Here is a 27,502-nt window from a genome sequence, read left to right on the forward strand (position 1 = left end):
AAAGGCTCTACAGAAGAAGAAAATAACTAATTCAGTTGTATGTATGAACGACCGGGATATTGAAAACAAACTGGAGGAGCTCTATGATGTTGACTTATGTCTAGGTTTCCTCGCCTGATTAATAATGAAACATCTTCTCTCGTGTTTCACGTGCTTCTATTGTCGGGCTTCCCTGCTGCAAGCAGAGGAAGTCTGAACACAAGAGCCTCAACTGAAGCGAGTCGTACATGCAGACAAGGTGCTTTCAGCTTGGAAAAAAAATCCCGGCTGTAAATATAGCCTGAAAGTTTCCATCACTTTCACCAGATGATTGGTTTAGACATCAACTGTGACGGAGATAAGATTCATACAAACGTTTTTTACCACAGAGGAGCTCAAATCAAGTGGGACCTTTTGTTGCATGTCACACCCCTCTTTCTCTCTCTCTCTCCCATTTCTACACCGTCATCTGTCAAATAAAGATGAAAATGTCACAAACAAACAAACATGCTGAAGAGTATGGCACCGTTTCAAGGAGGAAATGATGAGTTGTGGTTACATAACCGAGCATGAAATCACACTTCTGCTTTTGGGCTGTGAACACAGTTAACCGGAGGAGTGAAGCCGGAAGCTCCAAACAGCAGTTGTTCGACTGAAAAGCTGCATATCCTCACAACTCAGAGATTTGTGGTATGACTTGTCAGAAAGCGAAAACAGGAATCAGATAATTTTTGATCATATTTTCTGCTTTCAACGTTACACACCTGTTTGTTTTACAGAGAAACAAAACTTCTGTGGTGTCCTTTTTATGTTGCGTTCATGAGAATAAGAACATCTGTCATTTCACTTCATTTGGCGTAAGGGATGCAGAGGTAGATGCATTATGTGAGGCTGTAAAATTGAAAAATTTACAAAAGTAAGAACTGGAGGTGGGATATGCTCAGCCTGTCTAACGATCCTATGAAAATAAGATATTAATTGGCAAAATGATGAGTTGGAATATATTCATGATCAACCCAGCTGCAACATTACGATAGCAGAAATGGGAAGAAAGAGTAATATCTCACATTCCCACTTCCTCTTGGGGTGATATATAACAACCCTTGCACATGAATGCACTGTTATTCATGCTTGAATCGTATGCAGTATACACATTTGGAAGAAAAAGTAATGTTTCTAAGAAGTGCTTTTCTCTAAAGACTGTGGAAGGACAGCTGACTGAGAGACTGATTCTGGTCCAAGGTAGGAATATGATTTATCTTTATGATTGTTAGACAAGGTAAGGTGCTCTTTTGTAAAAATCCTCCTTTGGACAGATGTTTTTTTTTTCCTCTTTGGCTATCAATATGTTGACCTCCTTATGCACAGAGCTCTAAATGGATCATGAATAGATCCTATTAGACTCAGTTGAAGCAGCATTTAAAGTGGGATCATCATGTAGTCATGAATGATCTGCCGTTTGTCATTGAGTCTATCATTTCATTGTATCACTTTGTGTTTTGTCCTGTTTTATGTGTATTTTTTGTTGAGTTTTGTGTATTTGTATTGCAAACTATAAAGGCTATAAAGGTTGCGTGGCACAGTATATGGTCCATGCTCAATATGTGTCCATTAGGGCTGTCCTCGACCAAAAAAAATCTTTGTCGACTAACACTCATACCATTTTGTCGACTAATCGATTAGTTGATTTAATAGACAGATCTGTGAATCTGAGCTTCTCCACAAAGAATCACACAAAAGTACCACTTTAAATCTTGTGTTTATCAGACACGTGCTCATAGGTTTCTTGGAAATAAGTCATTCACCATGAAAAAAGCACCCGATTTGACTGTTATCAGGCCATTAAACAGGCGTAATTAGGGGCATATTACGCCTACTACTTTGTAAAAGTGAAAGTGAGACCTAAAAGCAACGTGTTCTAACATGTTATAAAACTGAATGAAATGTCATGTTTTGAACACAAACAAAAAGGCTTCTTTAGGCAAAAAAACAATTAGTTAAAGGGGCTGTTTGTAACTTCTTACACGTATAAATCAATCCAGGTCGGTGTCCCATGCGCGCTCGTGTGTGGCTACGCTGTTCAGACTCAGACTCCAACACAAACTACACGGAAGCACCAAAGTTATATATAGTGAAGCCCATCTTGCAAAACAGTGTTGGCCGCGGTCGGAGGATGCGGGGGAGACCGTAGCTTTGGTCTCCAGGGCCGGAGTCTCTGCTGTTCTCTGCTCCTCTGCCTGCCTTCGCTCAGCTCACTCCACCTCACGTGCATGGACGCACACTACACACTGCAGAAGAGTTAGTAGCTCTGAGAATATGTAGTAAATGTACAGTGGACGTTCGTGCAGAAATAACTGCTGCAGCTCCTCCAGACCAACAGAGGTTTTCCGTGTCTTGTGAAGTGACGGGGCTCCGCAGCGAAAAACGCTATCGTCTCAGAACCGGATACCGTAGTCTTCCCTGTTCCCTCCTACTGTGGTCGGGAGGCTGAGGCAGGAAAAGCCAACACTAGGATCAGCATTAATTCATGGAGAGACCTTCGTCTGGTCAGCTAACATTACTGCCAAGCAGCTGAAATATAGAGTGATATTGTGGTTTAAGCTGACGTGTGTTGCCTCACTGTTTTGAGCGTTGCTCATTCATGTCTATGTAGAGCGAGCTCAAGCGTGCACCCGACGCTGACTTTCGTTGACTTAACGGCCATAGGTGTCGCTGTTAACAAGCATTTCTGATTCTTACAAACAGTCCCTTTAAGTTAAGGGAAAAACCTTGTGTTTTGGGTTAAAATAACTACGAACACGAAGACAACAACACGTGTAAACCCTGTGTTTTGTGTACCATCCATCTTCCTCGATTTCCAGCTCTTTATTGTGAGTTTCACACTGTCTACACTACAGCGCCTGACTTCCTGTCATAATAACTATGGTCACTAGAGGTCACTGTCGTGTTCTTTTACACCTTCTTTCAGCGATCTACCATGTGAATAGATGATAAACCCTACTAGTGGGTGTAGTAGGCCCCTATTGACTCACATGCGACTGATAATGCCAATAGCCTGACAACAGTCTAATTGGCTGAAACAGCATAAAAAACGACTAATCCACTAAAGAAATCTTATTCGATTAAGACCAAAACAACCGATTAATCGACTAATCAACTGAGAGGGGGCGTCTCCAGTGTCCATATAAGAATAATAAACATTGAATGAATAGATGAATCTATGCTGACAGTTGCATCTCATCACACGTTGAATACTGACTGACATGCTGTGTATTTCAATAACTGGGCTCACAGCTTCTAAGAATGTGCTTCTTTGTTGCAGCCATGCTTTGTGAAGGCAGATTGTTGAGCATGACCTATGGTGTTTTGGAGGAGCTGGATCCCCTCCCTCCTCAGAAAGCTCCCCAGGGTGCTTATGGGCCGCCGAGAGCAGCTGCTACCCTGGTGCCAGGCTCCATCAGACACACTCCGCTCGTTCATCACAATTCCCCCGAGCTGACAGGTTGTACGGACAACAGAAGTGATTCGGTGGAGTTGTACATTTCTCCTCTGCAGTCCTTGGATCTCCAGCCAGGCAGACAGATCTCTACGGAAATAGAGATCCCAGCTCAGGCTCGCTCAGTTAGCGATGCCCCCTTCTTGGTTCCCTCCTTCTGTCAGAGCATCTGCCAAAATTACAGCGACCTCCATATCGGAGGCGACCAGGTGCTGCCTCTCTCAACAAATGATGGTGAGCTCCGGGTCTGTACCGACGCCCAGGCTGTCGGCCCTTTCCTCCAGTCCTGCGACGTCCCCCCAGCTGTGGAGGATTCTCCCCCAGGACAGACATCTAAGGGGGGACTTGTGCATCCACTGAGGGGGGGTTCAAATCGCTGGAGACTGGGGAGCGCCCGCGATCGGAGCTTTTTGTTCCAGGGGCGTGAGGGTCCATTCTCCAACTCTCTTCTAAATCACTATCTGGAGCAGAAACTCTTGGATTTGTACCAGCAGTACATGATGGAGAACATGGCCAGGGAAGGGGCCCCTGGTTCGGATTCGGACCCCATTTGCCCTCTCCTGGGCTCAGAGCTGGTCCTCACCAGCCTAGACCAGATCACTTTGCAGCTGAGTCGGGAAGGGAACTTGGAGGCCGGCCTGGCCAAAGACATGGTCCTCAGCTGCCTCTTGCGGGTGGCTGGTGACATGCAGTCAAGTGAGATCAGCACTCCCTTTCTGCAGATTTCAAATGAGGCATCCAGGGAGCAGCTCACAGAGAATAAAGGGGAGTGATCACCCCAGTGTCAAGGAACTCACCCAATCAATTCTCCCTCTCATTTTAGTTTTATCAACAGAAAATAAAATCAAACAGATAACTGTATTTAATCTTTTTCATTGATAAGCTGTGTTGAGGATGGTGTTGAAAGCAAATTCTGTATGTGATTAATAATTATATGTATCATCATTTTAGGATGCAGTCATGCAAATGGTGTATGTTCATGTGGCGTGCTGTTGTTGTGCAGTTGTCCCTTTCTAAACAACAGTAAAGACAGGAACTGAACATTGAAACCAATCTTTTTTCCCCCTTTATTTCTAACAGAACACCACATCATCAACAACATCATGTTCCCACTGCTTGGATTGCTAGCCAAGTCTTTGAATAACACTTTGTATGTCTGATTATCATTTCTTCATCTGACATAAATGTCTCTCTCTGGGAACAGTGTGTAACATTTCGGGGGGGGGGGATCTATTAGCAGAAATGTAATATAATATTAATAACTATGTTTTCATTAGTGTATAATCACCTGAAACTAAGAATAGTTGTGTTGTCTTTAGTTGAGAATGAGTCCTTTATATCTACATAGGGAGCGGGTCCTCTTCACGGAGTCCGCCACATTTCTACAGTAGCCCAGAACGGACAAACCAAACACTGGCTCTAGAGAGAGCCTTTCGTGTTTTTACGTTGCCTGAAGGCCACCGTAGTTCTTCGTCACGCTTGTGAAACTGCGATAATGTGAGCCGCAGAGTGCAAAACCGTGGTACCGCAGTCTTGGAAACGGAGGATGGTACCAAATCCTACACACTGTACCCTTAAGTATGGAAGAACATGGCGTCATGTCATTTAGGAAACTAATTCATAATAACATATAAGAGTTTGAAAATCACAAGGTTTGTGACATAACCGTTATTTCAATGGAATAAACTCTGTTCTTGAATGTACTGTAGAAGAGCGATGGGGAGCGAGCTGTACCCAGCTCTGCCATATGGCAGTGTAACCCCCCCCTGTGGCGCCGCTCTAAGGCTAGGGTTCAACCCCCCAGAACCTTAACCCTAGCCCTGTGAACCGCAACACTCAGACATCACAATGGTTTTAAGACAAAAGTTAAGATTTTTATTTTCATAAATAACTGCATTTATTATAATATAAATATACAATTGGTCTCTGACATTGTTGGTGTGAGAAAGAGAGTTACAGAGGTGAGTATATTTCTTTCTTTTATTTATTTTTTAATGTGCCTATGCCTTAAGCCTCCCAATATACTACACAGTGTGTACATAACGCACTACTAACAAATATGTCCCATTGATCTCAAAAGCTCGCACTCGACATCGCACTTCCTCGAGTCCTCAGCAATACACTTGCCAAGTGTGAAGACGATCGGATGAATGGTTGTCGAGAAAATCGAAGGATAAACAGACAGACGGTATTGATATGTCTGTTGAAGATACAGCTGAGAAATACAGTACAAAGCCCAATGCAATCAGTTTAGATTGTGCACCTTTCTTATAAATATATGCCCAAAGATATATATTCCACACATGTAAACTTGTTGGTCATTTATGTTTATTCCCATTCTCTGCTGCAAATGATGAAGATGTCATTAATGAGTCGATGCAAAAGTCTGCAGTTTAATAAACGGTCACAAGGGGGAAGCATTATCACCTAACTTATTAACCCAAATGACTTTGACACACACCTCCTCTATTTTCTTTCATTCCTCCTCCTCTTCACTGTCTATCCCTCCTCCCTCACCCAACATCCATCCATCCAGCTAATGCCTCCTATCATCTGCTCCCTGCTAATCTATGATGTCATCAGGACTGGGCTGTAAATCTGTAGCACGCAGGCAGTCGGGCATGAACACCACATTTAACACTGTGTCTGATACCGGTTCCTCTAAACAAAATACAAGCTTGAGATAAGGTTATCTACGCTGCATGATTTATTTTGGGAAAATATTGCACGAGCACACAAACGAGAAACTCAGCAGGGCTGCAGACCGATGGATTTGCACGCTAAATGTGACATGTTATTTTTCACGCTTCCCCCTATTCAAAGCGCTTTTGAAAAGACCCGCGACTCCATTCCAGCTCAGTGCAGCCGTGGCCTTCTGAGCCAGTGTTTGATCAGCTTCCTTGTTTCCTGTCCAAACACAGAGCCACAGGAGGAAACTGTGTTTACCGAGCTGAGCGCCGCAGTCGCAGCCCTGTGAAGTCTCAAGGCCGCAGAGACACATGTTTGGTATTTCTGCTTCTATCCGGATTGAACATTCCAGGTACATGTTAAAGGAGCCGAATCCATACAGACCTAAACAAAAACACGCTCGCGTATAAATATGACTCACCCGATGCCAAGCCCGGCAGGGTGAGTAATTTCAAACAAACTGATTTGCACAGACCCTGGAAAAATGAAAATCAGACCTCTTGTTCCAGCGGAGGTTAAGAATTACTTACAGGGCTGAAGGTAAAGCTACACGCTGCAGGTTGTGAATATCTATTCATGAACCCTCAACTTAACCAAATTACACTAATTATTTACCTCTCCGTGTCAAAAGCTTATCAAATTAATATAATTTATTTATTTGGGTGCAAATACAACATAAATGGAGGGGCAAAGAGTTTTTTTTAAATTTTCTCTAATTAGAATTTTTCTCTTTAAGAGAAAGTGAAACTAAGGTCAAAGAGTGAAGGAGAAGCCGGGAAATGAGAGCAGGGACAGAAACAAACATGTAATCGCTACAGCGATTTAAAAAAACGGATGGAAAAAAAAACAACACACTTCTCTCATGGTCTAGCGCTGAAACTAACAGGGAGGTTGAAGTGTTGGAGCGTCTTTCAGAGGTTCATAAAGTAATTTCCTTGTCACAAAGAGCTTTTAACATGAAGGGCGGTTAAGGCAAGGCCACAAGATTTCATATCAAAGCCAAGGTCCCAGATACACTCTCACTATTGTGGCTTTAATGCTCTGTAGCACTTTGTGGCTTGCCTTTATTTAAAAAGCTTTTAGTATGTAGCCTTGTTAATTGGAACGGTCATATACTGTTTACTTTTTCTTTTTTTTCCTCCTTTGTGACTGTGTGATTTAAAAACCTCTATCGCAAATTTTTCAAGGCCTATGGATAGTCAAGATCCTTTGAGCTCTTTACCGGATTAGACATGGATACACACGCACATTTCCATTTTTTATTTACTTGAACTCATGAATTAGTTTGCCCATACATTTTTTTAATGTATAGCTGTGGTAAATACTCTCATAGAGGTGGAAGCATTTCAGACTACAGTCACTGTGTCGAGGAGCTTAATTCAATTAAGTCCAGAAGCTGAGCTCTTTCTCCTAATTTCTTAGACGGCCTTGAGCGAATGTGTTTTTTCTTTTCAGATTACATCTACCGGAGTGACCTAATGTCCAAGTGGCAGCTTGCTGGAACATTTAATGACAGCCCCTGCTCTGTATCTGGCTGATTGACAGCGGGACACGTAGGTGGTGGAACGGGAGAACACACATTTCCCGGTCAGTTAGCCGCTCAAGGTTGCAGGGAGCCTGCAGCAGCGTGGGTGACCTTGGCTAAGCCAGAGCAGACAGAGAAAGACCTTGAGAGACAGCGGGGCAGCAGGATCTGGCGCTCAAAGAGCCGGGGAACATAATGTGGTAATGCATGACTATATATCACAGCACACAGTACACATGTGACTGTGGATGGCAGCTGGACGAAAAAAAAAAAGATTTTTATCCACTCACATGTTTATTCTTCTTCACTATAGTTTATATCACTAAACACTATGTTGATTTGGGGACCTTGCTGGCTATTTATGCCTCTGCAAAGTGGGTAATGCGTGATGTAATGTGTGATGTAATGAGTGAGGTAATGAGTGTAAATTATCTTTGTTATCACAATCTTCTTGTATGTAATGACAAATGGATTATTGTTATGATTATTATCAGCCCTGACCCAATTTTCAGGAGCTGGTGACATACTTGTTCTTTTATCTCATATCATTGTTGCTCGTTTTTATCTGTCTTTGTTCCCTTTGCATACTATAAATCATTTTTACATCCGCACTTTTTAATGAAGCATAATGTTTTTAATTAGAGGCGTAAGAAAATATTGTACAATACAATAGTATGTTTTGTGATACTTTCAATTCTCCAAAACACTGTATTGATTTTTAAATAACCTCTTAAAAATCCGGCCGCCACTCTGTCTTTCAGATGCTGTAGCGGGCTCAGTTTTAAAGCTAGAGTAAAGGTACTGGCAGCATATGAAACTAGAAATAACTAAGGAATTCATTGGTACCAACCATGTCATGTCTAGCTTGTCATGAATGAGGCTAAATAATACTCCAAAATCACGCTAAAGTTTGGCGAGGAAAAGCTGGCATGGCCATTTTCACAGGGGTCCCTTGACCTCTGACCTCAAGATATGTGAATGAAAATGGGTTCTATGGGTACCCACGAGTCTCCCCTTTACAGACATGCTCACTTTACGATAATTGCCTGTTCTAAAATGGTGTATTTGAATATTTCTGCACACTGGGGTCCCTAAACAGTCTTGGAATTACATACATTGGGACTCACTGTAAAGTTGAGACTCTTGTGGATCCAATGAGTCCAATTGTATTCATGTGTGATGATGTTAGTCCCCATAGTAGTCATTTCATATAGTGACTTTTATTTACTCTTATTTACTTTGTATGCATATGGTGGTTTGTCTTTATACTACGACAGTTTTCCTAAAATTAGATTTTTAAAAAGTTGCAATATATCGCCTTACTGTATTGAAGTACATCACAATGTATTGAATCGTTACCCATGTATCATGATATGTATCGTATCGCCAGATTCTTGCCAATACACAGCCCTAATGTTGACAGAAAGTTGATGGTGTTATTTTACAAATCCATTACAGAGCCAGTCCTGATCTTCTTAAGTGATTTGTTGGTAGGGCAACTTAAATGTGCGACACAGGAATCAACTGGGCAACATTGTCATTGTAGTGAGGCAAATCATGCAGAAGGCTATCATCGTAAATGTGGACCGTGCATCCTCTCTCTGAGGCATTTGACATCCTCCCTTCAGGTCAGTGATGCATGTCTCTGAAAATGAAGTGCAACAGGTTCAAGTTTTCCTTTATCCAGCCTTCAATAAATTACCCCTATTCTTATTATTGCAGTTTTTCTTTGCTTTTATCACATGAACCTTTTATTGTACTCTGTATTGCGTGTATGCTACCAGTGCTTTTAATGTTTCAATTGTCTTACTGTGTTTTAAAAAAAGAAAGATCTGAGCAGAGCATGATTATGCCTCAAAGTTCAGGTTCACGTGTAAAAGCTGTGAAAAAGTAAAAACAATTTTAGTTCTCTATACCTTTACAAAAAGCTCAAGGTTAAGGGCTTGAATAAAATGGGAAAATTGTACAGGATATCAATGTTTCATAATTAACCGTTTAACCGTTAACCGACATTTCAATCAGGAGAGACTCGTATGAATTGAATGGTGATTTATTACAAAGTGCACAAATTTATGAATAGTAACAGTCTTTGGCAATTTAGACCCAATGTGACATAGTAAGGGGGAAGTGATGCCGTAGTTGGATAAGGATTATAAAAGAGGCACATATGGAGCCAAATACTAAAGAGAAGTAGTGTTTGGGATTCAAAGGTTTTAGTGAAAGTTAATCTGTAGACAAAAGGTAACTGAAGCAATGCAGAGGCCAAATATCTGCTATTGTGAGTACTTGCTGGGCCGGATTAACCGGCCGAGGGACAAAAATGAACTATGAGCCCCTGTTGGCCCACGTTTCCCCCACCCTTTATGCATTGTGTATGCACTAGTGAGTAGTCTGATTAAGTGTACATTTATTTAGGAATATGCAACATGTTAGCACCATATATAGTGAAATAATACAGACCGTAAAACTTGGAGCCTCTCTACAAAACATTAGGCTTTAAGTTGACACCCTAAGGCCCCTATCAATTCAGTTTAGGTTGGTTGTGGGCTACACTTCAATATCAAACTAATAAGGATGGCATGAGGACCGATACTTTGGTACCAATTCAATGCCAAGAATCTGAAAACATGACGTTTTTTCTTTTCTACAGTACCGTCAGTGCCCGACAAAAGCGGTGTCCCTTTGTCCTGGGGACGATACAAAATATGTTAGAGATGCAATAAACTCACTATCGACACGTCCAGGGTGAAGCACCCTATTTTTTCCCTGATAATGCTACATTGCGAACAACAAATCCGTGTTGAAATTGGCAGGACGAGAGCTAGTAACGTTACCCGTTCGCTCAGTGCAGGACTGTGCTGCTTACCGGCTGCTAACAGCTAACGCTAACTATCTCTCGTCCTGTCGACTTCAACACGGGAGGTGCCATTGATTTACATTATGATGAATTCAGACTCTATTCAGTAGTATATTGGTGAAGGTAAATTCTAACGTTATCATGATGTGTTCACATGTAATCTTGTAAAATGTAGTTTTTGACAAGAAACGTGAATAAATCCAGTTGTTTGAAGGAGATGTATTCACAGCAATAAAAAATAGATAATAGAGGGAATTATGACCTGTTGAACTTCATAACAAAAACCAGTATGCACATGATAATAAAGGAGTAGATGTTGAAGTACGTGGGATTTTCCCTGTGATATCGAATTGGTATCGAGAATGTGTAATTCTAAATGTGGAATTTCACTGGTATTGGTATCGACTACTAAATTTCTGGTCTCGTGACATCCCTTGAACTAATTATCACAAATAATTGCCACATTGGACCACCTGAGAGTCTCGTCTGCCCAGTTGGTAATCCAGCCTTAACTGCTGGGAGGCAGTTTTATAAATTTCAATTAATCATTTCCTGTAAAGAACTTATTCTGCCACAGTTTCATCTGTTCCTTTCTGTTACAGTCTGACTTGATTGATCCAAATAAAAGAGAGTGTAAAGACACATTTAAGACATACAAGTGTGATGCCTGCAGAGGTAGCACGGCAACAGACTGTCTCCTATAAACAGGAAGTTCAACAAGCTCAACTGGCCTTTAGTGGAGGCCTTAGCCTTGGCAATAGCAAACATGTATAGAAAGAAACTCCCTGAAAAGAGAGGAAAATTATACAGGTACAAATAAATTGTGAAGTGGAGGCAGAATGATGTGCCAAATCAATTTATCTAGTTAAGCAAGGCCAATGGATGAACTTGAAAGGGTAGAAAGGAAGAAGCGTAATTGGAAAAAACTTCTCGTGATAAAAGAATCTAGGATTATATTCATCCGGGTGAAATATGACATGCTTTAAAACCTCAATCAATTGTCACAGGTGAATGCTTTGTTTGGACAAAATGCTCACAACATATCTCGTCAGGAAGCGTCAATACACACAGATATACTGTAGGCCTCACATCAGAGTTAGTTGGTTTTAACCTGAACATCTGAATTTCCTGAAAATCGATCTGTATGTATATTAAAATGTACCTTGCACGGCACATGGATTCTTGCGATAACACGAGATCACATGAGAATCCACATTGTCAGGCTTCAAATAATGTATTTGTGTCCAGACCACCAGTGTCCTGTGAGGGATTACTGGCAGCTACGGGTGTGGTTTAGGTGTGTGTAACATGTTCAAAACAACAATGGTCGTTCCTGAAGAGGTTAGTGTAGATGCTGCAATAGCATCAATTATATCAGAACTGGAGAGTGTTTCTTCATTGAAAGAAGAGCAAAGAGCGGCACCGAAGGCTTTCGTCGATGGAAAAGATGTTGTCGCTCTTCTCCCTCTTGGCTTCGGCAAAAGTTTGATTGACAGATGGTTCGTCCAATCACCTTCCACCAAGTAGATCATTATCATATCTATTTTAAGTGCTTGCCCTTTTCCAAACAGTTTCAAATGACGGCTTCTCAGTCGCTTCCGTGTAACAAACCATCTGGCGAGTCAGGTTACATTGAATTAGCAGCTGAGGCTGAATAGCAAGGCTAGAAAGTTCGAATACATCCCCCGCAAGTGGATTTGTAGCCAATTATGATGGCAAGCTGGCAAGGTTACTTCTGAATAAGCTCAAAGAGGCACTGGGTGAATAAAAGGCTGCTAAGTGCGGGAAAAAAATGATAAAAATATGAGAAGCTCTGTAGGTTTAGCTATGGTGGTGTAAGTATGCCATATATACCAACAATCCCACGTGAGAACCTAAAGCAAAAATGAATTGATGCAACGAACACGTGTTGTCGGTGTAGTCAGTCACAGCGTTGCACTGGGTGACATATTCCTGATGAACATGAGCACTGTAGTTTATTGAGTCAATCATACACTGTCCTGCTGCCATAAATACTCACTAGCACACCAAAACAGTCCCCAACAAATACACTATCTACTCCTGTTTGAGTAAAATGTGCTAAAAAACTACAGTGACCAGCTCTTCTAGGAAATTACTCAGCCTTTTTTTTAAAGGAGAAACATTTTGACTTGTACTGACTTGGGGCTGAGAGACAGAGACGGAGTAAGGTCTGGTTTTGGTCTTTTCAAAGAATTTGTTGACAATAAAGAAAAGATACAATTTCGCCAGACTTATCCTTATCCTATCCTTATCCTCACCCTCCCATCCATACAGAGTTGGAGTAGGTACTTTCCCCCACGTTTCTCGGGTATTATTCATCCAAAACATTTCAAATCAAGATGTAGAACATAGCGGTTGAAGGAGTATTCAGTAAAAGTTGCAATACAGCAATAATAAAATACTCGATCACATGTAAAAGTCCTGAATTTAAAAGTACAGAAATAGCAGCAAAATGTAAAGTATAAAATCATCATGAAGAAAGTATTACATTATTGATGCATCGACATTTAATCTGCATTTTAAGCTGGTCGAGATGGAGTTTATTTCAACTACTCTCAACGGCTGCTTTAATCTTTAGCAATGCATCATGTTTCGTGAGCTTACTGTATATTTTTAGAATGTAAAATATTTGTCTGCAAAGTAACTCGCAACTACAGCAATCAGATAAAAGAAACGGCGCACAAAGATAAAGAAAAGTAGGAGAAAAGGTAAGGAGAAGAAAAGGATATTGCCTTCTGACATGTCGTGGAGGAGAGAAGTATGGCACAAAAAGTTGTGAAAAAAATAATTGTCTGAAAGTGATTTCTGAGCTTTTCAGACGATGAGTAATTTCACAGCTTCAACTTCAAAGAAGAAAGTTATACAATGCTTTCAGGTTGACATATTAAAAGACAGAAAGCATTGCATTTTCAAGGCCTTACGGATCTTTAATCACACAAGTTTCTTAGAAGCAGAGTCAGACAGCATGACTCACTGCCTGCCAACGAATTACTTACAGAAGTCTAAAACTGTGTTTGTTGTTGCTCAAGGTGTGTAAGTCTCAAATGAAGGACACCTCACTGACAAATTTAATGAGAATTTTTTCTCACTGCATTTCATCACTGAAAGACAAAGACCAGTCAAACTTCTTTATTTCCCTTATTCTTATTTTAAATGTTTGTTTCACTCACCGATGTCCTTTCCCTCACCTTGGTCCCCATATGGCTCACCTTGGCCCTTCGCTGTTTTCCACTCACCCCCACTCATCCTCACCTCCTCCCACGGCTCTTCCTGGCATGCCGACATTGTTATTAGTGTCATAATTTACCTCCTTATGCAAACATGACCCTGTCCTCGATATGCTTTCAGGCAAAAATATTCATACTGTAGTCACTGTGAGACCAATAAAGAATGAGATAGGAGGGACATAAATTATTGCTCCGCAGCTACAGTAGTTCATATTTCACTCAGTAGCCTTTCCACACAGCACACCGCACACACACACACACACACTGAGGCACGCGTGTCTTACGTGTGTTGTCAGTAAAGGCTATACATATGAAAAAGCAACATTATTTCATAGTGTGACATATATTTGGATAAGATAAATAGATCGCCAAGGACAAGCAGAGATATAAAGAGAGGGATGAAGGCAGGTAAAGGGGGATATATGTGTAAAGGAGTCAGGTGAGGCAATCTGCATTTTAATCGCCGCTTCGTCTAAATGCGTTTTTACGACGCTCCTGTCGAGTAAATCCTTTGTGACTTGCTGGGAGGCCGAGTGAGATAATGGGAACGAAGGTGTGTTTTGCCAAAGTGAAGATGGTCTTAGTGAGGAGACTGGATGAAGTGGGGGAACTGGGGGGACTATTGTGCTGTATGGATTCGGTAGCACATGCACACTCATGGGTTTGACCTTGGCAGCCTCTCCCCCTGCCCACCCCCCCTCTCCCTCCTTCACCCCCCAGGGTCCCACTCAACCTTGGCTAATTAGCTCACGTCCCAGTGGCATATGTTCAACACACGATTTATCCACAACAAGGACATTACAACTGCAGTGTCCCGCCTCTGCACTGTCTCTCGCTCACTCCCTCGTTTTGTAGTGGTGGGTTTATCTGTATTTGTTCGGATGGGTATGATTCATGCAGCGATGAGTAAACTTAAATCCTTTGAATCGGACTTTGTATGCACCTGTTTTATGTTTTTATGTTTCATTTAAAGCTGCTATAATCAATATCCTTTATATTATAGATCGAATAACTACATTTATATGAAGGGGGGCCACTCGTACAAATGTACGTACGAACACACAGAAACGTATTACCTTACTGTAACTCTGTTACAGGTCTCATCTAGGGATGTCACAATAACTGATACTTCGGTACCAAGTCGATGCCAAATTCTGAAAACATGACAGTACTTTTTAAATTTTTTTTTTTATAAATAGTACCACAGTAACCGTAGGTACCAGAGAACAATATTATGAATCCTACCATAGTGAAGGCATGACCCGCCCTACTCTGCCTCGGATTGGCTTACCCTGATATTCTGACACTATCCCTAACATCCCCCAACAACAGCATCCCATCGTCCTGGGGACTATAAAAGAATTTCCCTGACAATGCCAGATTTTGAACAACAAATCTTTGTTGAAATTGGCAGGAGAAGAGCTAGTAACATCTGTTAGCTGTTAGCAGCCAATGGGCAGCACATTCCTGCTTGGCTAAATAACAGAGCTAACAGCTAACGTACAGAGGTTGCATCGAGTTACATTATGATGCATGCAAGCTCTATTCAGTTAAAATGAGATGAAGGTCAATTATAACATCATCATGATGTGTTCAAATGGATTCTTGTAAAATGTAGTTTTTGGCGAATAACTTGAGGCAGATCATCAGGGATTAATAAGAAATTCATAAAAACCTCTAAAAACCCACTGTACACAGCAGCAAATGGCAGACAAATTTAGCAGCTGAAGAGCCAGATATTTGGTGGAGACCAAAAACAGAACCAAAAGAGAGTGAATATTGGACTTACATTTATCTGGTGGACAGAAACAGTTCCCCATATCAACTTGAAAGGTGATAATATGTCAATGTTTCTGCTGCCGAAGTGGCCAAAAGAATCAGTTACTACAGGCTTGACATTATTTTTAAGGCAATGCTTCTAAGATAATCTAAAATATCACCCTAAAATATATTGTTTTTAAAATGATACCTGTATAGTTGTTTTATGTATTGTGTAACTGTTTTTTTGCAATGCGTATTAACTGGATATTGTGCTCATTCAGCCACGGGCCGCAGCAACTACTACTTTTTACTACGTAAAAATACGGCAAATTTCATTGTTGGATGGGGCAAGATTTAAGTCATATTTCAAGCTTAAAGGTATAGGGTTGGTAGTGCTGTTCAAATACATTTTTGTTATATTTGATTCAATAAGACAAATGTAATGGTTGGACGGCCGGCCTGCCCGTTTACCTGCGTGCACTCTGCCTCATTGTGCATCAACGTCTTCCACTACCTACTAGCTTGACAGCAGAGAGTACTAACAATAGCCATGTTTGTTGTTAATGTTCATTATGACATATTTATTTCATAATGATAATTGTGGGGGAGTGGCTTTGGAGGGAGACCTGAAGGGACGGGCTGTCAGTGTTGCCGACTTGGTGACTTTCTCATTAGATTTAGGGACTTTTGGAGCTAGTGCTGCTGGCTACTTCCATTGGAAAATAGTTGACAACACTGGGATGGGCTTTTTGGTTGGATCATTTTTAAAATCTAGAGTACTCTTGCTAGTTCCGCAGCATTACTGACCCTACCTTTAATAGGGAGCAACTTGACCTGCTTCGGTCAACTTCTCCTCCATATTTACCATAGACTGATACAGTATTTACAGAAGAAAGAAGGGTATCTGCCGGCTGCGATTGCTTGTTCCTCATCACATGACATGCAGTCCGCGTTGCTGCGTTCCAAATGTTGAACTATGTTTATCTTCACGCTCTGAGAAATAAGTGCTTGGGAGCGCTTGGGAATGCTTGTTCAGCTACTTTATCTCACTCATCTATGGGTAGAACTACATGGTCCAAAACATAGATACTACACTGTTTGACAAACTATGGGGTTTCCCGTATGCAGTATATTCTATTCAGCTAAATACACAAGTGAATAAATAAAGACGGATTACTTGATTTAAAACGCTGCACAATAAAAAGGTGATGACGTATGTGACAACATAATAAATACAGCATCGACACACGTGGCTCTTGTTGGCAGCAGGCTGCCAAGTGGTCTGGCTGAGCTCAAGACTCCCATGCTCTGGGGGTGGAGATTGGCCTGAGGCTGCACTTTGAGGGGCATCATGCCCCAGATCGATGTCACTGTGGCTCATCACTCCTTGTACCCACTCACAACTGGGATCTCTCAGTTAAAGACTGCCTTAATACAGAGCTGAAAATCCTTATTTGAGCTGATGTTCCTCTTTTAATTACAATAGGTAAGTTTTCAGAATGCAGGCTAAATAATTGCTTTCCTTTTTAAAATCGAAGCACACAAACACCTTAGTTGAAAATATGGCAGAACACATTGTCATCTGAGACTGTGCACGCCGAAAAAAAACTGGTAGGAGGACTTGTCGTTTCATCCAGTCATTTGTTCTTTTTTCAAAAGGTTGAAACACAAATAATCTTTTCTTTCTAGTATAACCAAAATGTAATAAACTTTAAACTATTAATAATTTTAAGGCTATTCAAATTTGTAAAATATGCACATTTTTAAAAAATTTGTTTTAGGATCTCCAACTATACCATACTGTATCACAAACCCAGTTATGTATAGAATGAATGTCCGATGCTGGCTTGAATGCCCTTAACCCTCTAAAAGTTTACAAATGAATAATAAAGATAACAATAAAAAGCAATTTTGTCATCCCTTCCTCTTGCAGGGTTAAAAACATAAATAAATAGCATCGCCATGCACAAGAACACAAAACAATGCCATGCAACGTGACACAATGCAACACATTTTATCACAACATGTTACAACACAACCCAGCGGTGGGCGGTAATGGCAAAATCATTTGTGCCTGCCCTAAAAGCTAGCATATCTGCTGCTTTGTTTGTTGTAAGCAGGGTGACCTTGTGTTTATATACCGCCCTTGAACACTGTTACAAGAGGAGAAGCAAATAGACTATGGACCGTCGCGCCACAAGCGTGATACGTGTGTGTGCGTGTGTGCGCGTGCTGTTTGCCCACATTCAGTGAGAGGTTCACAGCTGAGGTAAACAATGAGCAATGCTGTGTTTGTTCAAAGAGAGGTTCTGTGCGTCAGTGAGCTGCTTTTATTAATTTATTGGGTTCCTACATATAACTAACTATAAAGCTGTAAATCTGATCAGAGACAGGGCTAAAGTCGTGTAAGGTGAACTCTAAACTCCATCCCCGATGGAGGACTATGAGTAGCGGTTAAAAACTCTGAAAAAAGATAGTGGACCTTGCGGTAAGACTATATGGTCGAATTAAAAACTGTGCATCAACTGAAGTCAAGTTTACACCTAAACACTGACTTGGACAGTAACTTAACGCCTGAAAATGTGTTTTTTCTGCCCTCCAGTGGCTTAACTTCTCACCTTGCTGCAGTGATGTACAGGTGTACTCCAGGACCCTGTGACATCACTGAATAGAAAACACAGACTACAAAAGAGAAACAAAAAGACTACAAAGAGACACAAAACAACTACAAAAGACTCAACATGACTACAAAGAGACACTAAATTACCACAAAGAGACACAAAACGACCACAAAGAGATACATAATGACCACAAAGATACACATAATGACAAAAAAGATACACACAATGACAACAAAGACACTAAATTACCACAAAAAGACACAAAACAACCACAAAGAGATACATAATGACAACAAAGAGACACATAATGACAACAAAGATACACACAATGACAACAAAGATACACACAATGACAACAAAGATACACACAATGACAACAAAGATACACAAAACCACAGAGATGCGTAACAACAAAGAGACTTGAAATGACTACAAAGAGACTCAAAATTACCACAAAGAAACACAAAACAACCTCAAAGATACACAAAATGACCACAAAGAGACTCATAATGACCACAAAGAGACACAAAACAACCACAAAGAGACACAAAATGACCACAAAGAGACACAAAACAACCACAAAGAGACACAAAATGACCACAAAGAGACACAAAACAACCTCAAAGATACACAAAATGACCACAAAGAGACTCATAATGACCACAAAGAGACACAAAACAACCACAAAGAGACACATAATGAAAACAAAGAGACTCAAAATTACCACAAAGAGACACAAAATGACCACAAAGAGACAAAAAACAACCACAAAGAGACACATAATGAAAACAAAGAGACTCAAAATGACTACAACAAGACACAAAACAACTACAAAATGACTCTAAATGACCACAAAGAGACACAAAACAATCTCAAAGAGACACATAAGACTTGAGTTACCACTTTACACTAGTGTGGCTGAGGTTGATGAGAAGAAAATGATATCTATCATGACCAACATTCCTTCTCTTTTCTCTAACCCTCTAATAGCTATGACTAAATATTTCCAGTTGTAAATATGAATGGCTGGTGGACTGACTGGGCAGCCCTCGTGTGATCCATTAGGGATGAGAGTATGAGTTATGACTAATAATAGCCTGAATGGTTCACTTTTAGAAAACAAAATGTTCTGATGCACCTTAATGTGGAACGGTTGTGTTGCCACACCCAGGCCCTTCTTTTAAATCCTTTGCTTTTGATTTTTCCGCTTATTTGTAGTTTGTTTGTTTCTATTCATCTTTGTTTGTGTCTCGAAGCATATTGTTTTTCACATTTATTTCAGTGATGTTTTTTATAATTGCATTATCTGTTTAGTATTGTCTGATTTACAACATAAATCAAGACAAAGCAAAAAAGAAAAACCTGTACATTTTACCTCGCATTCACCACATCTAAAGCAAACTTGTCTTCTTTCTTCCTCTCCAACACACACACGTACACTTTCACTCTGCTGTAAGTTGGTGACATGAGTCCTTGGAAAGTGCAGTATTCAATTTGTAACTATTATGGAGACAAGGACACAGCCCTTTATGTGAGCAGCCACAGAGAGAAAATGGAGGCAGTCGCTATAGCAACCGCCAGAAGAGCGCCCAACAAATCAACAAACAATGCAGTACAAGACTTTTTCCAGGGGAGCCATTTAATGCAAAGCCTTGAATCATGCGAAGTTGTCCTCTTAAGTTTCTGAGACCTGTCTTGGAGTGTCTGTGGGTGTCTAAGCCCCAAGTGTTTGGTAAAAAAAGCCTTGTGTTTTTCTCCACACTTGTGTTTCAAGGCCGACTCGACTGAATGTGCCAAAGAGCTGTCTACACGGGTCACGGCAACCTCAGAATTTCATTTGTGCGATCAGCCTTCAGGAAATGTTTACTGCTGCAAAATCATGTAACATAACAATGCTCACTCATTGAAAACCTTCTTAAACAACCTGCACACATTGAGAAAGAGTATCAAAGTATTTGTTGTGGAGATAGATTAAACTGAGTTACAACAGAAGCTTCTTTACCCTTCAGTCAATGCAGCTGAGAGGTTGAGAGAAATCCTATACCCGGACAAAAGTTCAGACAATTGCTCTCGTCTTTTTAAAAGGGGAATTTTTTAATTCTAACAACAGTTTTTACAAAACCTACTTACCATCAACAACACTGAAAACCTAAAGCACTTGAATTTACTTTTAATGGTTCTTTACTCTGTCTTTCTTTCCCACTTTGATTCCTGTATGTGCTCTGATCTCACTTTCCCATGCCCCTTGTCTGAGCAGATAGCTGCTTTGGTACTGACCTTGCTCTAGATTTCAGCACTAGACACAAAGCTGCAGCGTGGCTGATGCCGTCTGGCTCGGACTGTCTGGGTGTCACAGCAATTAGTTTGAGAAGAGCAGATCACAGATAGACAAGTGTGTGTCTGCACACATAAATGTCTTGTTTTGGGTTTCATTTTAATAGAACATTGTGTTTTCTTTGTTTCATTATAAAAAAAAAATACACTCTTGCATCAGAATAGTTACCCAACATGACCAATTCAGGAGTCTTGGGTTGAACTCATATATTTATAATGCATAACATATGACTGTTTACTAGCTGTAGACAAAGAGGGTGCTGTGTTTTGTGGCAAGTGTGTTCACATCCTTAAAGTTATGTGATAGGGCTGTGAGAGGGCCTCCTCGTGCTGAGCCATTTTAAACTGGGTTTGAGGCGAGCAGGCACTGTGCCAGAGAAAGAGAGAGCTCTATATCACCGAAAAATAAGAACAAACCAAACAGAGTTCTCCAGGGATAACAAGAATCTGACGATACAGTGCGTGTCATGATACTGGGGTAATGATTCAATATATTGCGATATTGCAAGCAAGGCAAGGAAAACTGTCATAGTATAAAGAACACACCAGAAATAAACCATTTTAGAATAGGTAAAAAAGACACATGTATACTGCATGTAAGAAACTGCATGTTTTTTTTACTCCAAACTGCATGTGATTATCATAAAGTGGGCATATCTGTAAAGAGGAGCCTCGTGGGTACCCATAGAGCCCATTTTCATTCACATATCTTGAGGTCAGAGGTCAAGGAACCCCTGTGAAAATGGCCATGCCAGTTTTTCCTCGCCAACATTTAGCGTAACTTTGGCGCGTTATTTAGCCTCCTTCTCGACTAGTTTCATATGATGCCACTACCTTCACTCTCTTTAAAACTGACCCTGCTACAACCTCCGAACAATTAAATAGTAGCTGGGCCCGATGGCTGGCCGTCAGATTTTTAAGAGGTTAATTAAAAATCGATACAGTGTTTATGAGAATCTTTACAGTATCGCATAACATAATATCGTGATACTCATGTGTATAGATATTTTCTTACACCCCTATTTTGTAGGCCAACCAGGAATTTAAAGCTCATATTAGATTATAAACGAAGTACACCACGGACGCATGAGTTTGAGTATACACAGCGAGGCTGTAGAGGCGGATGAGTCGGCGTGATGACGTTAAGTAGTCTCAATTAGCCACTTGTTAGCAACCGCCTTTTTAAAGACACAAGGGCTTTAAAATTCACAAGCGGGATATTTGCTGACGTATTTTATGTCGTAGAACAAAACTTTAAAATCTCTTAAGCTTGTGTTAACCACAGATTTTTAGGCATCTAACTAAAAACCCATTCAAAAAACCCATCGACTTCCAGACGAGGGAACCGGAAGGGCAAAAATGCTAACTCGTTTCCGGGTGTTAGGATTCATTCCTGTAGCACTCTACTGGACCTACTGTAGGAAGCTGATACCACGATTGTGGCTACTATATTTGAGGGTACAGCCTCTAGAAAGCTTAATGTTTTTGCTGATTAGTCCAGCATACAGTACGTGTTTTTGATGTTAACGCCAAACCTTAAGCGTCTTCCTGGGGTTTACTTTCCATATTGTCAAAGACAAATTGTCAAATTGCACTTTCTATTAGAAGTCGAAACCTTCATGATTTTAACAGATTTCAACGGGTATGTCATCGTAACTTGGTTTAATCCATAAGATTCACCAAAGCCCTCTACTCTCTAAGTTGCTGTCTCCAATTTGTTTTAGCTGTAATCGCTGCAGTCTAAATACATTTACAGTGTTTGCTTCTCTCTGTCCCGCTTTTATCGCAGACATGTCTGAACTGACTGCAGCCCCTCGACTCATTCAGCCCGCAAAGCTCTGGGGCTCATGGGAAATGGTGTTTGTTAAAGGCCTGTTAAAATACAAAAAATGCTGCAGATTAATCAATAAAAAAAAATTATTGTCGCCAGCCGCAAATGGAGTAAGACGTACTTTTCAGAGCTCCTGCAGAATCCTGACTAATTTCGTATTTAAACGACATTTCATTTTAAAAAAGCACGCAAAAAGCTTAGAATCTACCCTCAACTAACCAAGGTGCAGTTAAAGGTCGGTAAAATCGACGTGGATGGCGTCTAATCTGCGCAAATATAAGAACGAGGGCTCATCCACCACAAGGCCCAACACATCCTCGGCGAAGAGTTCAACTAACACCGACCAGGCTTCACCCGCACCCGCGGCTGAACTGACCATGGACATCGCCTCGGTGAAAGCCGATATCCTCTCCTCCATAAGAAAGGACATAACCGCTGTGATAAGAGAACAGCTGAAGAGTACTCTGGCGGAGTTTTTTGACTCGCTACAGACGGAAATGAGAGCATTGAAAACTGAAATAGCCAACAACACCGCGGTGCTCCGCTCAGATCTCGAGCATGTTAAAGCTAACGTAACAGAGATGGAGGCAGGACTATGCACTTGGTCGGACGAGGTAGTTTCAGTTCAAACATATGTCAGAGACCTCAATAAGCAAGTGGAAGAATTAAAAGTAAAATGTGAAGATATGGAGGGGAGGATGAGAAGAGGTAACATTCGGATCATCGGAGTAGCTGAAGAACCTGGATCAAGCTCACCTACGGAGGTTTCTAAACTTCTTAAAGCGGTGCTACAGATGGATAAAGAGGTGCGGGTGGAGCGCGCACATCGCGGGCTAACACAGAGGAGACCGGGAGACAAGCCACGCGCCATCATCGCAAAACTACAGAACGAGGGAGACGCCGAAAACATCCTGAGGAGGGCCCGGGACCGCGGTGGTCAGCTCCGCTACAACGGCAGCCCGATTGCCATATTCCCCGACTACACGGCCGCCGTGGCCAAAGCCAGGTCCGCGTTCACGGACGTCAGGAAGATGCTCCGCGGGAGATCAGGAGTTCGTTATGGAATACTCTTCCCGGCCAGATTCCGCATTTCCCACAACAATGAAGAGAAGGAGTTCCTGGATGCTGCCAAAGCCATGAACTATGTAAAGAAAGAAGTCATCCCCAGATCTGAGATGGAAGACTAACTGAAGGTATCCTTATTTCACATGGGAAGTGACATATAAACAATTCTAACTGTTGCCTGGGACAACTTCCTAAATGTTTATCCAGATGGACTATTTGAGTGTTTTGTTTTGTTTTTGTTATTATTTACTTAATTGCTCATTACCTGAGAGGCTGTGTCTATCATTAGGATATTAGCATAGGTTAAACAAAACATAAATATCCCCTGAGATTACCTGTGTGTGTGGGTATGTGTGTGGATGTTTGGGTGTGTGGATGTGAGGGTGGGTGTGGATGTGGGTAGGGGTGTGTGTGGGTGTGAGGGTGTGTGCTTGTGTATGGATGTGTATAGTAGAAGGATATGTGATCTAAATACGTGTGTGCATACAGGCTGTAATGAATGAGCATAAGCTCTCAGGAAACTTTCACTCATTTTTATCTCATTTCCTTTGGTTTTGATAAATTCCTAAGTTTCACAATAAGTTTTATACATAGAATTACTTTGACAATTGTGACACTCACATTGAAATGTCGTAATCTTTTCTAATTTTATCTTGGGGTTCTGCAGGAGCCTGAACCGAGAATAATAGCTTTAGTTCTTTAGTTCTGTTTGGTTTTCCACCCAAGCAAAGGCGAGCACTCTCTAGGATTGTTCGCATAGCTGCCGTCCTGACCTGCAGCCTGGGACCTTGACCCAAAGGTGTGTTGGACACTGTATTGACCGAGTTCACGGTTTATCTAACTTTATGTTCAGTTCAGTTTGAGTTGATCCCAATGTTCCCCAGGGATCTCACTGTGAGATTTAAAACAACAAGGAAATTGATTTTTTCCTCTATTCCAATACAAATGTCTCATGTTAATGTTTCAACCCTGTCTACACTTCTATTTATTTATGTATTTTACTTTTGTATATTCTGTTCTTTTTTTGGTTTAAATACCCCCCTTCCCCCATCCTCCCCACCCCTACCTATTACAAATACTTATCTTCTTACACCCACTCACCTACATTCACACAATCATGCACATAGATGCTTTATACTACGTGCCACTTATAGCCTTCTGTGCTGTACCAGCCTTCTCGATCCATCACTTTATGCCAGTGCAAAATTTGTTTCCTACCTAATTCTCCTAACCCCAAGTCATGGGATCACTTAAGGTTATAAGCTATAATGTCAGAGGTCTCAATAGTCCCATAAAGAGGAAGAAAATCCTTAATCAGCTGAAGAGAGCCAATTGCCAGATAGCGTTTTTGCAGGAGACCCATCTATCAGACTTGGAGCATGAAAAGCTAAAAAAATCTTGGGCAGACAAGGTGTTTTACTCATCACGCCACTCAGGCAGAAGAAGAGGAGTCTCTATTCTGATACATAGACAGATTAATTTCACACCAACTAAAATTCACAAAGACTCTGAGGGTAGACTTATTCTGATAAATGGCTCTATTGATGGAATACAAGTTTCTCTCATGAATATATATGCCCCAAATGAAGATGAGCCAGGCTTCATTAATACAACCTTTAACACTATACTGCAGCACAGCTCTGGGATTCTGCTGTTGGGTAGGGATTTCAACTGCGTTGTATCTCAATTTACGGATAGACAACCTCCTTCAAAATCCCCCACTTCCCAAATGAGTAAAAGGCTTAAACACTTATCAACAGAGTTAGGTCTAGCAGATGTTTGGAGAAGCAAATTTCCTAAGGGGAGGGATTTTACCTTCTTCTCACATAGACATTCATCCTATTCCAGAATCGATTATTTTTTTACCCCCACAGCAGAGTTACACAGGATAGAGGACATAAAGATCTTACCGATTACAATATCTGATCACTCTCCTCTTGTGGTGTCCTGGGACATAGGTCACACACCATCAGCCAAACAATGGAGATTAAATGCATCACTCCTAAACGACAAGGAATTCATCCCATTTGTCAAAATTGAATTAAGTACTTATCTAGATACAAATGCTTCACCTGAAATATCACCTCTTATTTTATGGGACTGTGCCAAAGCATATATTAGAGGTCGTATTATCTCGTTTGCAAGTGCTAAAAAAAGAGAAGGGAAGCAACACGACGCGAATTAGAAGACAAAATAAGGCAGCTTGAACAACAGCATAAAGGATCGTCATCCCCCAGCATACTTAATACTCTTAAACAAACACGTAGAGATCTAAACACCCTAATTACAGAAAAGATCGAGGGCAATTTAAGGTTTACAAATCAAAAATATTACGAAAACGGTAACAGAGCAAGTAGATTATTGGCACTAAGACTAAAAAACAGCAATCATCCAATATAGTACAGAAGTTAGTGTCTAATAATACAACACTCACGAAACCGGATGAAATTTCACAGTCCTTTGCCGAATTTTATAAATCCCTATACAAAAACACGGACACCTGCACAGACGACAAAGAATTGGAGCAATTTTTAAGGGACATTAAATTAAGAGAGTTATCTGAGCCTATGGCAAAAGAGCTAGATGAACCAATCAATGCATGGGAAATACAGCAGGTAATCTCTACATTGAAAAACAATAAAAGCCCTGGGCCAGACGGGTACGTAAATGAATTTTATAAAATGTTTAAAGAGGAAGTGTCACCTTTACTGTTAAAAGCTTATCACCATGCGTTACAATCTGGTACTATGGCCCCCTCTTGGAGGGACGCAACAATAGTAGTAATACATAAAGAGGACAAAGACTCGACCAAATGCCAATCATATAGGCCCATATCGCTACTCAACACAGACCTGCGGATATTAACTGCTATTCTTTCAAAACGTGTCAATAAAATTATCACGAAAATTATTCATCCGGATCAAACCGGGTTCATTACCGGAAGATATTATGGGGACAATATTAGAAGGTTACTAAATCTAATGACACATCCAAAAGTAAAAGAAGACGAAGCAATGATATTATCCCTCGACGCCCAGAAGGCATTCGATCGAGTGTCCTGGCAATACTTATTTCAAACATCGAGACGATTCCAATTTGGCCCCAATTTCGTTAAGTGGATACAAACATTATATTCCAATCCGCAGGCTACTGTTAAAGTGAATGGGTTTTTATCAGACCGATTTGTCCTAGAGCGCGGCTGCAGACAGGGTTGCCCTCTTTCGCCCCTTCTGTTTGATATTAGTATTGAACCTTTGGCACAGCTTATCAGGGACAACGATAACATAAAAGGACTGACAATAAATGGAGAACAGCATAAATTATCACTGTACGCAGATGATGTGCTTTTATATCTAGCGGAACCTGCAACAACAATCCCACACTTAAAGGATCTCATCTCTGTATATGGGTACTTTTCGGGTTATAAAGTTAATGTGGATAAAACAATGGCTATGGATATAAGTGGTGGAATTTCACAAACTGTGAAACTCCAGAGTGGTTTCAGATGGCCTAAAGATGGCATCAAATATCTCGGCATCCAAATACCCCCATCATTAAGAAATTTATTCGATGCAAATTTCAAAAGTTTGATTCATAATGTTGGTAAGGATTTGGACCGATGGGCAACGCTCCCCCTATCTTTGTTAGGCCGAATTGAGAGTGTACGCATGAATGTGCTGCCTAAGCTTCTCTATCCATTTCAGATGTTGCCTATTGATATTCCTAAGCCCACATTTGATAAATTGGACAGGTTAATTTCAAAATTTATATGGCAAGGAAAACGGCCAAGAATCAGACTAAAAACATTGCAGCTATCTAAACTAAAGGGAGGGCTCAAACTTCCAAATCTAAGATATTACTTCTGGGCTGCGCAGTTAAAACCTTTGACAATATGGACCCGGGATTGGACACATACACGCTGGCTTAACATAGAAAAAAGCCTTTGTGCGAGGCCCCTACAGATCTTGCCTTTCTTAGATGTAGCCTTACGAGAAATTCAAATGGGCGAATGGACTAAAGTCACACTAACAATTTGGAGAAAAATCAAACTAGCATTTGGATTGCCCAAAGCAATTTCAGCATTAACCAATATTGGA

General features: G+C 40.8%; 2 protein-coding genes across 2 annotated transcripts in view; one reads left to right on the forward strand and one right to left on the reverse strand.

The window, feature by feature from the left end:
* The window catches only part of LOC119500812 (uncharacterized protein C13orf42), a 43,816-nt gene that overhangs the window by 3,897 nt on the left and 12,417 nt on the right, over positions 1-27,502 (reverse strand). The window lies entirely within an intron of this gene.
* Positions 774-4,578, forward strand: LOC119500808 (TLR adapter interacting with SLC15A4 on the lysosome). Its single transcript, XM_037790751.1, has 2 exons — positions 774-1,221; positions 3,302-4,578. Exons 1-2 carry the CDS (start codon positions 1,089-1,091, stop codon positions 4,246-4,248), a joined length of 1,080 nt encoding a protein of 359 aa, XP_037646679.1. The 5' UTR covers positions 774-1,088; the 3' UTR covers positions 4,249-4,578.

This window comes from Sebastes umbrosus, chromosome 13, assembly GCF_015220745.1.
Source record: "Sebastes umbrosus isolate fSebUmb1 chromosome 13, fSebUmb1.pri, whole genome shotgun sequence".
NCBI classification, from domain to species: Eukaryota; Metazoa; Chordata; class Actinopteri; order Perciformes; family Sebastidae; genus Sebastes; species Sebastes umbrosus.